This window comes from Denticeps clupeoides, chromosome 13 (genome assembly GCF_900700375.1).
Source record: "Denticeps clupeoides chromosome 13, fDenClu1.1, whole genome shotgun sequence".
Taxonomy (NCBI): Eukaryota; Metazoa; Chordata; class Actinopteri; order Clupeiformes; family Denticipitidae; genus Denticeps; species Denticeps clupeoides.
This window is the reverse complement of record NC_041719.1, coordinates 8,016,219-8,030,637: the sequence shown is the minus strand read 5'-3', so window position 1 is coordinate 8,030,637 and position 14,419 is coordinate 8,016,219. Positions and strand designations below refer to the sequence as shown.

The 14,419-nt window shown below is 47.1% G+C and overlaps 1 protein-coding gene across 1 annotated transcript; it reads right to left on the bottom strand.

The window, feature by feature from the left end:
• Positions 1 to 3,384: 3,384 nt before the first annotated feature.
• tal1 (T-cell acute lymphocytic leukemia 1) lies at positions 3,385 to 8,650 on the bottom strand. Its single transcript, XM_029000775.1, has 4 exons — positions 8,503 to 8,650; positions 6,255 to 6,812; positions 5,709 to 5,797; positions 3,385 to 4,945 (listed from the first exon to the last, which is right to left on the bottom strand). The coding sequence occupies exons 2-4, from the start codon at positions 6,713 to 6,715 to the stop codon at positions 4,506 to 4,508; spliced, it is 990 nt and encodes a 329-aa protein (XP_028856608.1). The 5' UTR covers positions 6,716 to 6,812; positions 8,503 to 8,650; the 3' UTR covers positions 3,385 to 4,505.
• Positions 8,651 to 14,419: the final 5,769 nt, after the last annotated feature.

The window sequence follows — 14,419 nt, the reverse complement described above, 5'->3', positions numbered from 1 at the left end:
TGAATGATTTACCTCCCAGCAACACAAACCAAGTTTTTTTCTCGACGCAGGTTAAAGTTCTCTTTTCAAAACATCTTTTAAGGGCGGTGGCGTGTTCATTCGACGTTGAACTTGGTGAAACAAGTGCTGTGTAAGGACTGTGGATTTAATGATTCTCTCGGGAGAAGAGGCGGCACGCCGACCTCTCTGTCACTGTTCACTCGAGGTTATCCGGGAGGATTTCAGGACTTTTACATCCATGGCAGAGCGACTTACAATCAGTAGTCACAGGGACAGTCCCCCCTGTCTTGCTCAGGGTAAGTGGGGTAAGTCTTCTGGTTCATAGGAGAGCGTGTTTCCCACTATTACACATTCAAAATGATATGAAATAAGAGAAAGAAAGAAAGAAAAGAAAGTGAAGTGATTGTCACATGTGATACACAGCAGCACAGCACACAGTGCACACAGTGAAATTTGTCCTCTGCATTTAACCCATCACCCTGAGTGAGCAGTGGGCAGCCATGACAAGCGCCCGGGGAGCAGTGTGTGGGGACGGTGCTTTGCTCAGTGGCACCTCAGTGGCACCTTGGCGGATCGGGATTCAAACCGGCAACTTTCTGATTACGAGGCCGCTTCCTTAACCGCTAGGCCACCACTGCCCCTTGAGTCCACCGTGGTGGACATCTTTCCTGTTGTAGGAATTCTACTGATTGTCCACAAAAAACAGAATTGCAGATGTTCTTTACCAATCGAACGCTTTTATCTTACAGCTTTAGCGCCACTACTACAGTACAGAAGAATAGATGCTGAATGTGTTGTGATGGGAGACTTTGGATAAACAGGTCTTGATTGATGGTGCAGAGAAGGGGCGGTGACTGTTATGGTGGAGGTCTCCAGGGACGCGTGGGCTCTGGCCAGCTCCACAACTCGGTGTGAGTGGCCCTCTCTCAGTGCTTTGTTCTGACCAACGCTTCCTCAATAGCCACCAAATTAGCAGCTCCTTTCAGGAGGCCCACTCATCAACACGCCCCCAGCCGAACACGCCCCCGCCCCTCGGGACCTGCCACCGATGGTGGTGCTGATAGGAGCCTGAGAGAACCTAGCAGGCCGTCCTGCCGCCGCGTTACAGCAGGGATGAGAACCAGTCCCCTCCCAGGTTCACTGGGACCACCAGCGTCCCCCAAAGGGCCATCTCACAACCTAATGCCTCAGAGGGAGGGGTCTCCTAATTGATTTTTCTCTCCCTGTCTAGTTATCTCTGCTGGTTAATGACATTCCTCTCACTCTTTGTAATCCGTCCGTGGCTGCGTCCTTTGTTGTGACGGCCCTTCGAGATCCATCAGGGTCTGAGTTCCGATCGGGTTCTTATGGGAAATGGGGAGGACTGTGCTGCAGTTAATTAGAAAGAGGGGGGGAAAAGGCCTTGATAGAATCCATTAGACTGTAACACTCAGTCAGAGGGCTCGCACTGTCATATCGAGATCAGTGAGCAGCTTCACAACGGACATTGATTATCTAGAAATGTCCAATTGTTCAGCCTTTATTTTTTTTGCTTTCATGTACATGCGATTCCTGCATTTCTCCAATCCTTTCTTAAACCAATTAGTAGGTTTTAATCATGTTTATCTTGGCTGACATGGACTATTTGTGTATTTATGCAGCGATATATCAGTCATTTATCGGCAGAGCAGGGATTTGCAGGTAATGCTGAACGCGGCTCAGACTGAACGGCTGCAGAAGTCCCTGTACTGAGATTAAAGTCGAGTTCGCTTTAATCAGGGAATATTTGGGCTGCACTGAGGTTTTTCCTCCTCGTCACTCAGCTGTTGGAGCAGAATTACGCTACCCTGGTCTCCTTGAATACATCTGGAATTTAATTTATTTCAGAGCAGAGTCATTTTCACCCAGATTTTGTGTTGGTGTAAATTCACTTTCCCAGTGGTGTTAAGGTGTGTGAGAAAGTCTCATTCTTTCACACCTAGACATTGATTCATCTTCATGCTGCAAAAAAATCCAAAAGTATGATTATTCGTTAACGTTGCTGACCAAATATGCATGATGGGTGCATCACTCCATGCACTTCCCTTCGTACCCTGTCACGCAGGATTGCAGTATGACATTTCAATTTACAGCATTTATCAGACACCCGTATCCAGAGTTGGTTAATTGACCAATTAACTTGGCAATTTCCTCATTTAAATACAAGTTCTGGGAGTGCATCAGCTCGCATCAGAAACTGACCGCTTGCTGCATGATGAAAATTTGTGCTCATTCCATAAATCCTAGTTCTCGGTCGGTGCCGTTGTGAATTTTAAAGCGAAGATAGATGGGCTGGCAGGGAGGTCAGTGGTGTTGATAATGGGAAGTCTGATCTGGGAACTGCAGAGATTTCGGGGCTACACACACACACACACACACACATACAGAGCATCCTGCTGGGAAGCGGCGGGGGAGCCAATAGCTTTTTGATTAGCTTTGATGCTTATCAGGCGATGGGAACCGTCATCACAACACATAAAACACTAATGATGACACGGTGACCTCTAACCTTTCAACCAGAGAGTTTTCCATTTCCAAGATCAAAGCATCAACAGATCAGGGCAGATGAATAACTACACATTTAATATGCACATAATGCTATTATGGTAATGTTTATGTGGCAAATTAATATCATAATTTTTAAACCACCCGTCATAGCTTTATAAATACAGCATATTTTTGCAAGCACAAACAACGAAAATACTGACATCACAACAACATGGTGAGATTTCAATAATAGCACATGCAGAAACATCTATAGAAAGAATCATCCTGAACAGTGTAATATAATATGTCCTGATGGAAAATTAAGACAAAGGGTGGTAGTATCCTAGTGGGTAACACACTCGCCTATGAACCAGAAGGCCCAGGTTCAAATCCCTGAGCAAAACACTTAACCCTGAGTGTCTCCAGGGGGGGACTGTCCCTGTAACTACTGATTGTAAGTCGCTCTGGATAAGGGCTTCTGATAAATGCTGTAATGGTTGTGCTCATGTTATACTGCAGCAGAAGCACCTGGCACATTTAATCTGATTTTCTGACTCCTATTGCAGCCTCGTGCTTCTAACGTTTCCACAGGAAGAGTAAAGAAAGCTGCAGAAGGTGGAGGTGGGGAAGATGGACGCCACTGCATGTTCACTAATGTTCTATTTCAAGTTTTAACATTTTCAGCAGGCAGACTCACCTCCACTCACTTCAGGTTACGACAACACAATTCCTTGAAGCTATTTTTCATAGGAAAATAACAGCTAATCAGCTGCACTATTTCAGGTCCCTTTGTCTTAGAAGGTCACCAATCGCTGCTATTGGACACAATAAATCAAGTCAGACGACGAGGTTCAAACAGAGACCACCCCACAACAGACATTCTCTCAACGTTGACTTTTTTTATTTCATATAAAATTCTGTGATATAACATTGCATATATTTATAGATATATTCATTTTAACCTTACAACAAAGGCTGTATCCCTACTAAGTGTCACAATAAAATAACTTTTATTTTTTTGTTGCTGAATACACAAAAGAATAAAAGGTACCAAGACTGGTTACTCAATAGCCTGCTGAAAAAAAGCAGAACCCCAACAAGTTCAAATACAGTGATAGAACACTTACGCACCGAACACCTCCGTTCATCGTTTCAACAAAAGGAAAGGTAAAATAAGAAAAGGTGAGGATGGACGGGGAAGAGGAGTGCGTGATGAAGGAGACAATGATCATAATGTACCATAATCACAATGAAAAGAAACAGTACTTAACCCAAGCGGTCCATTATTCATTAAATACGGATGTACACCACTAGTCCAGGTTTATGTACACATGGAGCGCTGCACTTGTACCTCACATTGCCAGCGGCCAACTTTAAATGTCTGCTCGTGTGGACGCTAGAGCCCTTTGTGTCGAGTGAAACCTTGAAAACCTATATCTGCAATTTCGGACGCGTTGCAGACGTACGCCTACAATAACAAGCGAGCATTCGTTCCTGCATCTGGACTGGTCCGGCACTGCTGCCTGCTGCTTCGTATATCAGGAGAAGATATAAATACATGTTGTGAAGCCCATGACTGTGCTAATCATTGAGGAAACATTCTTGCATCAGAGCATCAATTGTACCTGCAGCTCTAGGGGGAGAGAGGGGAGGCAGGGTACCATTTTGAAAGTCTTTTGGATTTTTTTGGCATTCCACACGGCCAATTTATTTATTTTTTGCTCAATGCCTGCTTACAACAGCAGGTAGGGCAAAAAAAAACCCACCTGAAAACCAGTCCACCTTTCTTGTACCACCATTAGATACTAGGTGGGCATCCTGTGGTGGCTGAGCCGGAGAATAAAGCGAAAGAAAAGGTTTGAGTCTGTACACAACATCAACATTCCCAATAACTGGTATCTACTCCCGCTTAGGGTTGGGTTGGATGCTCCTCAGAGCCTTTCAATCGAATCAAATGTTTATTTCTGTAATAAACTACTATCATCTCCTGCGGAGCTCCATCACCGTGGGTTGCTTCCATCCAAGGGCAGCGCGGGGTGGTTCAGTCCTCGGACCGCCGGCCGGGACTCCACTGAAGAGTCTGGGTCCTCAGTGAAGCTCTCGGGGCTGCCATCTCCATCCAGCAGGCTCCCGCAGCTGGAGTTGGGGGACAGCATCTCCTGCAGGAGGTCCTCCCTGACCAGGCCCGCCTCTCTGGCGGCCTGGGGCCGCATGGCCCCCTCGCCGCCCACCACCATGCCGTCCTGGTCATTGAGCAGCTTGGCCAGGAAGTTAATGTACTTCATGGCGAGGCGCAGGATCTCGTTCTTGCTGAGCTTCTTGTCTGGTGGGTGGGTGGGGATGAGCTTCCGCAGCTCAGCGAAGGCCCCATTCACGTTCTGCTGGCGCCAGCGCTCCCGGCTGTTGGTGAAGATTCGGCGGACGATTTTCGGCTGGGAGCCTGGATGACAGAGAGAAAACGGGAGGTCATTCATGCGACACTCATACACCGAAACATGATGATATTTAATGTCCTGTAAAACAGAAAACGAGAACCACCATAATCAGTATAGTGACCTGCCACAGATTTTATAAGATATATAATGTAGAGCAGAGTAAAGGTGGGGTAAGGGTGGGGACCACCAAGCATTTTGTGTTCTTATGATTTTAATGATTTGCATTGAAGACATATTTCACGTTCATTTGCATTTTTACAGCCAGTGACCGTTTATCTCCGCTCTGCACACACTGCGCCTTCGGTTCTGCAACTTTTGGCCACTGCATAGATTTATTCTCCTCCACCTCCAAATCTCAGCTCTTTCCTTAAAGGTCTGTATGTTAAAATGGGTCCAAAACGCAGCTTCACATTTTCAAATTGGGGCTTTTGGATAATTAAAATAATGCATTGCTGTGTTAGTGGAGCTGTGATTAATGTCTTCAGATATTTTATAATCCCAAATTTCCATCTCGATCATCAATTTTATCCCATGCTACCAAAATATAATTTCATCTTCTACATAGGCCATTAATAATTTTATCACTAATAATGCGTGGCAAAAATACGAATATTTTCACGTATTTGTTACTCGAGGTGGATGCCAAACGAACGATAAAACCACAAAAATCATCCAGCGAATTGAGACTACAAATTTACAAATGTAATCCTGCATTTTATGAGAGTCAGCGTTTTTTTTTTTTTAATTAAAGATGTAAAAAGCTCCTACCGTCGCTAATCTCCACCTCGTACGGCGCGGGGCGACGCTTCACTCGGTTGGGGTACAGGCCGTACTGCTCCGGGTCTCCCCCAAAGCCGCTGAAAACAAGCCACACAGGCGGTTACCATCTATCCAACTTACAAAAAAAAAAACATATATATATATGTGTGTGTGTGTGTGTGTGCGCGCGCAAAGGAATGCATGCAACAAACAATAAATCCCATGGCATGCATGCAGGGTTGCATCCCCACGGCGTGCGTGCAGGTTGCATCCACATGTCTTGCATGCAGGGTTGCATCCCAACGGCGTGCATGCAGGGTTGCATCCCCACGGCGTGCATGCAGGGTTGCATCCCCACGGCGTGCATGCAGGGTTGCATCCCCACGGCGTGCGTGCAGGGTTGCATCCCCACTGCGTGCGTGCAGGGTTGCATCCCCACGGCGTGCATGCAGGGTTGCATCCCAACGGCGTGCATGCAGGGTTGCATCCCCACGGCGTGCATGCAGGGTTGCATCCCCACTGCGTGTGTGCAGGGTTGACGTCTCTCCCGCATACCTGTTCATGGCGGCCAGCGGCTGCGCCATGTTGCTGTACAGCATCGCCCGGGCCGGAAGAGGGAAGGCGGGCGGGCTCAGCTGCACCATTCGAGTTTCGCTCGGCGGGTCCCGGGGAGGCGGCAGGGGCACGGGCGGTCTGCGCAGCTCGGTGGTCTGCACCGTGTGGCTGCCGTCCGCCGCGCTGTCCCCGCCTTTTATGTCGGCGCCGCCTCCTCCTCTCCTGGCCAGCTCGATCACCGCCACTTCCTTTTTGGGCTCGCCGTGCGCCGTTGCCTTGGTGACGCCGTTGACGAGGACGGTCCCGTTGCAGCGGTCCCCCGGGACGCAGTCCCCTCCCCGCGGGGCTGCCGAGGGCTCCGACGCCGTCGTGCCGGCGGTCGTGCCTTCCTGTTTCCTGCCCGCCTCTGCCGGGACGGAGGGGGTCTCCTCCGGCTCCTCCGACTTCATCTTCTCCATCATTCTCTTCCTCCCTCGGCCGGGAAGGTGGCGCTCAGCATGCGCGACGCGACCGGTCGCCTTCTGTTGACAGTCCCCCGAGCAATGTGCTCAATTTCACCTAAAAAGAAAAAGACATTGACAGACAGAAGGACGAGGACGCAGGACTTCTCCAAAACCGACGCCAGAACATGCAAAGATTTTCACGCTCTGCTTCAGGGAAATGCGATACTGTGCTGAAGCAAAAAAATATTTATAGCCACAGTAACATTCTTACTTGGAGAAATATCGGTTATGTGTGGGGTTTTTTTTTTTGCATGTCCAACATTGTGGATTGTAGGCGTGTAAAATGCGAATCTGTACATTGCGCATTCTGGATACACGAAATGTCCCTTTGGGTGACGTGGCGTCATTTCTCCTGGGAAGAATGGTGTAGGGGGGAATCTGAGAGAGCAATTTCGCTGTGGACATCTGAAATGTTCACTTTGACTAGGGGGAAAAATCTGAATTATGGACATATATTTCCATTCTGGCTATTAGACGTTTAAGGTGCCATTTTGGAACGTGTGTTATGGACGCAGGTGGAAAATTGGGGGTTCGGTCTTTTTTTAAAACTGATCGTTCTGCTCATTTCCGGCGTGAACACCTCTCCACGTCTGCAAACAAGAAGTAGAAGAAGAAAAAAACTATTTCATTCAACGACTTTCCTTAAAAAAAAACTGTGACCCGGTGGGAGAGAAAACCCGTCGAATTCCAGCTAAGCCTGCATATCTGACGTGTCTGCTCTTATCCGCATTCTTATTACATTTTCAACAAAATTCATATTAATTACATAATATTCATTATTACGTAAGTTGTTTTTGTGTGTGTGTGGATAAGCAGTAATTCCCGGTATTCCTCCACAACCAGATAAACCAGGCCAGGCGGTTTCGGGGTTCCCACTGCACCGGGACTGCGTGGCGGCCCGGTGCAGTGGGAACCCCGAGTTTATTATCGGGGATCCGACGGTCACGGATCCGCGGCGCGACCTTGACCTCGACGTCACCGTCCCCGGGAAAACACGTGACCACGGACGCAGCCCGCGAGTCCCGCTAAATCGGGAATTAGAAGCGAATCAAACCAATCGTCTATTATAATCAATAACCGCATCACGGTTTTCGGTCTTCAAATTCGCTGTCTATTATAGTTGCCATTTAATTTCCATTAGAATATTATTAATCGAGTTGCCGCTGTGTATTATTAATTGCATCGAACAGCCTCTCCGGTTACGTGATTATATAAATAATTTTCTAAAGCCCGTTTTTTTTTTGTTTTTTTTTTTTAAAACAGATCACTCCGTATCACCTGTTCAGCTATGCGGTCGGTTTAAATAGTTTTTTTTTTTTTTTGTATGATTATTTGTAAAGTGTTTGGCTCCGTGAATAGAGAATATAAATTCTTTTCCAGAATCCGGCGGGGCTTTGAGGAGTGGTTCCCTCGACCGTGTTATTCTCAGATCGGTGTTGAACGCTGGGGGGGGGGAACGAAACATCGAAAACTAAAGACTTTTCCGATATTAATAGCGGCGGGTTTTTTTTTTATTATTAAACCGTCGAAACCATCCGCCGACAATAAATCCATAAATCCCAAATTCATGCGGAATAACAAACACGTCCCGAGCTTCGACCGAGCTCGACCGCGACGTGACGCGGGCCTCGTTTCGTTGGACGGAATAAAACGAACGTATTAAAAAAAAAAATCCGATCTGCCGTCGCCGGGACGCCCCGCCAGATCGAATAATTCGGAAATTTTGTTTAATGAGCGGCTCTTACCGTCGCTGGGCTGCGGTTGATGCTAGGGAGTGTGCGGAGCCATTTTGTGGAGGGTCATCCATGTCTGGGGTTTGGATGCACTGGTGTAAGTGTGTGTGTGTGTGTGTGTGTGTGTGTGTGGAAGTGAGGTCTATATAATTCCACATCACGTCCAGGGCGCTCAGCATGGGGAGCGGAACACGGCAGCAATGTGGCCGGCCGAGATAAGGCCAGCAGCGGCCAGTGGCTGCTCGATAAGCCCTTAAACCCATTATTTATGAAATGAATCATTATTATTTGGCTTTTATCGAGGGCAAACGCGAAGGGGGGAAAAATTATAGAACTATATTACGAGTGGATATGCATAAAAATAAGTCCGTGTTTAATATAGGTGGGCTTGTAAAAACGCACATATTAATTAGCGGCAATTCAACACATTCGCAACAAGATTTTCCCGATGAAGAAATAAATAAGGAAATACTTATTTACTCCTGCATCCAGCAACGATGACCGGCTTACAGGTTCAAGTCCACATTTCCCTCATTAACGTTTTTTTTTATATTAATTGCTTTAATGAATATTAATGATCACGTGCAGTAAATACATATAAAATATTATGTAATTGGTTCTGATGTAAAAAAAAAAAATCAGGTGGCGATATCAGGCCGAGTTATCTGGGCGCCCTTGATCTCCGCGCCTTTTGTTGGTTTATTGCGCGGGATCCGAGCGATTTGGGAAGCGCCGCCCTGGGATCCGTGTAAACCTCGGAGGACCACCATGCCGGGGGGGCGATAAGACGCTATCGGCGCGCCACCGACCCCCGGGTCCATCCGTCAGGCGCCGACCACGAGGGTGCAGGCCCGATCATCATCACCATCATCACCATCACCATTAGAATAATCCCGGAACGGAACGATGGTGTTCCCTGGAGAAGCAGGAACCCTCCTGTGCTGTGGTTCATTTTTCCACCGGTTCCACCCGCTCCCCTCGTATATCGGAAAGCCTGTCCAGTCGCCGTTTTCACCTGCTCCGTGTGGCGGGAAATCTGCATCATCGTGGAGAGGAGAAGCAATAAAACTGGCCAAATTCACACGAGTGTCTAGTGCATTAGGAGACCACATCAATATTTCAAACTTTGTGAATGAATATTTATTATTTCCATGCATTTATTTCTATTCAAACCCAATTTCGCGGAAATGTATAAATTACCCCAAATATATAAATATGCTAATTAAATACGATGCTTGTGTTTCATCTTCGAGATCGACTGAAGTATTTTTCTGTTTTGGTGTTTTTTTTATACTGATTTATCTCTGCACCCCTCCCAGCTCAGATCGTGCTGTTCCACCATCACGACCCTCGAGTCACGACCCCCAGTTACCGGGGTGTCAGGACCCGGATCCCCCTTTTCCGGTGGGGCGTGGCACTGACAGGCACTTCGTGACGCGGGGAAATGAACGACTGTGTGGATATGAATCATTGGTATTTTAGCGTTACTGTGATCAATAAAGTTGATTTTATGGGGATTCCAAGGACGTTTGACTGACCTGAAAATAGGTCGGCGTGTTTTCCCGCCAGATTCGATGACAACTGGCGGGAAATTGGACGGGAACCGCGCTGGTTGAGACGCGTGATGTTGTAGCGCCCCCCACTGTTGTCGCGTTGCCACACCCCGACACGAAGCCACCACAGGAAACACGACAGGCACAGACACACGAGTGTTACGGGTGGCAAAATTCAATATGAATTAGAACCCACGTCGATTGATTAAATGTCGTTTAATTTGGACACACTCGGAGCATCATGAGTTAATTCTGCATGTTAGTCTGTCCCATCAAAGTAGATCGGTGTTACCCCCACACACACACACACACTTTAACCATTTCTCCACACAAGGAAAGACTTTCTTTGTCCAAGTGAAACAGTCCATCAGGTGTAATAGTAAGGTTGGACATTTTTAATACGGTGGTATCCTAGTGGGTAACACACTCGCCTATGAACCAGAAGACCCAGGTTCAAATCCCACTTACGACCATTGTATCCCTGAGCAAGGCACTTGACCCTAAATTGCTCCAAGGGGGTGACTGTCCCTGTAACTACTGATTGTAAGTCGCTTTAGTTAAAGGCGTCTGATAAATGCTGTAAATGTTTTTAGTCCCAAATTGAAAATTATCTGTCTGTTTTTGGAGGTCCTGGACAGTGCAGGGTAGGTTTTAGTCCTGTTGAAGTGAAGTGATTGTCACATGTGATACACAGCAGCACAGCACATGGTGCACACAGTGATTTTGTCCTCTGCATTTAACCCATCACCCTTGGTGAGCAGTGGGCGGCCATGACAGGCTCCCGGGGAGCAGTGTGTGGGGACGGTGCTTTGCTCAGTGGCACCTCAGAGGCACCTCGGTGGATCAGGATTCGAACCGGCAACCTTCTGATTATGGGGCCGCTTCCTTAACTGCTAGGCCACCACTGCCCACAAATTGGCAGCATATGTCCATTATGATGGCAGCAGCTCAGAGAGAGACGGATTAGACTTGGTGGCTGAGTTCAACGCTGGTGCTCTATCTAGGACAGTGTGGGTGAAAGTAGGGTGGTAGTAGCCAAGGGGGTAACACACTTGCCTATGAACCAGAAGACCCAGGTTCAAATCCCACTTACTACCACTGTGTCCATGAGCTATTGTAGCAGCAGCACAGCACACGGTGCACACAGTGAAATTTGTCCTCTGCATTTAACCCATCACCCTGAATGATCAGTGGGCAGCCATGACAGGCGCCCGGGGAGCAGTGTGGCACCTCAGTGGCACCTTGGCAGATAGGGATTTGAACCAGCAACCTTCTGATTACAGGGCCTCTTCCTTAACCGCTAGGCCACCACTGCCCCACTGAGAATCCGTGTGAAACCTGTTTGGAAATGGCATTGCTGAGTGGGCTGGTACAGGCTCAATCACACGGTGCTGAATCAGTTGTGGACTGTGTTGAGAGGCTGCCCAGTAATACGCCATATTGTTGCATATTTCAAATGGAAGACTATGAAAATATGCACAAATTTAATTGTAAACCTTCCCGAATATGGATGACTGTGTTCTACTGTAGAAAGGATTCTGTGGGAGCAACTATGGGGTCAGCTTCGATTGGGTCACCAAAAAATGTGAGAAAAAGTTTGAAAAAGTTTGAAAAATCCCGTTCCAGAACATGTGACCAGTTGTGGCTGGGTTATGTTTGAATCTAGGGCACACGGATAGAATTTTTCATTTGTGTAGTATAAACAGTGTACCACCTTATCTTATATAAAATTATGCTGTAGACATGAAAGAGGAGTTTCATCACAAAATTTGACATGATCGCTTGATTTTATCCCATGTGGGTGTATTAAGGATTTGTACGCTAGTTTATGACATTAACCCGGCCACTGGGGATGCATGTGACAGTGCATTTCTTGGCCTCAGAACTGGTAAATAGGGAGGCTTTCATCAGGAAGGGTATTCAGCGTAAAACTTTCACCAAAACGGTTTCAGTTGTGCGGACGGCCAGACTGGTCGATCCGCTGTGGCGAACGCTAAAGGGAGCAGCCAAAGGACAAAGAAGAAGATTTATGATGTGATTCCTTTTGCATAAAGATATATTTTAGCCAATTTTTTTTTACAGGTCACGGATTATTATCAATTGATCAATTTATTTATACGGCATTTTTTAGAGTGTACATTGTCACAAAGCGCATAACAAATCGAACAGTTCTCAAAGCCCCAGGTGAGCAGGCCAGAGGCAACAGTGGCAGGAAAAAAGTCTCTCCAACAGGAAGAAAACCTTGAGAGGTCAACTTGATGAACTAGTGTCCAGGAAACGTGGCAGGTGACTATCAGATGGGGTCGAGCAGGACAGTCCATGGAGGTTGGCTGTCACGTCCGTGCCGGCTCCGCCCCCTCTGACACGCTCTGACACCTTGTGTCTGTGTCGGCGCGTCGTGTGTGGCCGCGGGCGCCCCAATTCCCTAGTGTGCGCTTGGCGTCGCTCAACACGTTCCCTCACCAGGGTCCCCCGCCACGGATAGTGATCCTCATGGGATAACGAGTGTCACGTGTCTAATCCGCTTCGAAACCTGAAGTCGGTGTTGAGTTTATGTTTGAAGGACACTGGTGGTGTTGCCGCGAGCCTGAGGGGTGCGAGTATTCCGCTGGAGCGGCTGTGAGTGTGTGGACTACCCTGACGATCTCGACGCCAGCCCCAGGGCCGAGCTGAGCCCCTTCCCTGTTTTTCAGCGCAAGGTTCTCAGTGCTTTTCAGACATCCCTCTGGTTTTGTTTTGGTTGCACAATAAACTGTTTTCTCCCTTTCCCCTTCGCCGTCCATCGTCTTCCTTAAGCCATCCAGACCCAGGCATGACATTGGCCATGCTGAAAATGAAGAATTAAATTGAAGTTGAGCTTTATTGTCATATCAGCAACATACATAGAAAAAAAGATTTCTTGATTTATCCGGATCCAGGTGCTAACAAGTGTACATACTGATATAAAGTTACGTGTGCGACACAGACAAACTGGGGACACAGGCAGTGCAAGAAAAAAACACGTAGACAACAATGAGACAGACTAGTGAAATGAATACTAAATGGACAAAAAAATTAAAACAGTGCAGATATCGCTGTGCAAAGTGGAGTGGTGCATTAAAAGATAATATATTACTCAATAAAACAGTAGTTTTAATAGTGAATGTGTCAGGCCAGAGTGCAAAGGTCCTGAGTGTTCAGGGGTCTGGTGGCCTGTGGGATAAAGCTGTTACACAGTCTGGCAGACTGGTACCTTTTTTCCAGATGGTGAAGAGTGCATGTGAGGGTTGTGTATAGTCCTTCACAATGCTGGTGGCTTTCCGGATGCTGCGTGTGTGGTAAATGTCCATTATGGAGGGAAGAGAGACATCGATGATCTTCTCAGCTGTCCTCACTATCCGCTGTAGGGTCTTGTGGTCCTATAGGGTGCAGTCTCCAAACCAGACAGTGATGCAGCTGGTCAGAATGCTCTCAATGGTCCCTCTATAGAAGGTGGTGAGGATGGGTAGTGGGAGATGTGACGTGATCTCTCCGAACCAGGAAACTCCCTAGTGGTTAAGGAAGCGGCCCCATAATCTGAAGGTTGCCAGGTTTGAATCCTGATCCGCCAAGGTGCCACTGAGGTGTCACTGAGCAAAGCACCGTCCCCACACACTGCTCTCGGGGCGCCTGTCATGGCTGCCCACTGCTCACCAAGGGTGATGGTTAAAAGCAGAGGACACATTTTGTTGTGTCACCGTGTGCTGTGCTGCAGTGTTTCACAATGACAATCACTTCACTATCACTAAATGGCAGTAACTGAACAGAGAACAAGACAGGCGGCACCAACTACTGCAGCCTTACTAAAGGTGAGGGGAGTGTAAGTAGGTTTTGTGTGATTTCTTTGAAAATGCGGTCCAGTTTAAGACTGCAATGCATGATTCTAATTTAAAGGATTTATCTTTCCACTAGAGGGCGCCAAAGTCCCTGCAATCGATGCGACACCTTTTTTTGTGCCGTTACGTCACACACATGAAAGCACACGCTTACTTTTAATCGATAAATAAATTAAATACTGTTGTTTATGGTATTTTTAATAGTTCTACATATATATTTGGTCACGATAAAAAAAAAAAAAAAAACAATACATGGTGTCTTTGTTGCTTGGTGTGGGAATTAATAATATCCAAAAATGTATTTAGTCTTTTGTGCATTTTGCCCAGGAAATGCGTGTACTGGCATTTTCCTTCAGCGCACACCTCATCTGCGGTGAAATGCAAGCTTTTTAATGCAAAACCGGCACTAGATGGCGTAGCACCGCTTTCCTTCCTCTAATTCCTCTGTCGTTACTCTCCCTGCCCAAATAAGGCCATACAAGAACCTGGTTTTGTTCAGACCAGAGCGTGGGTTTCTGGGAA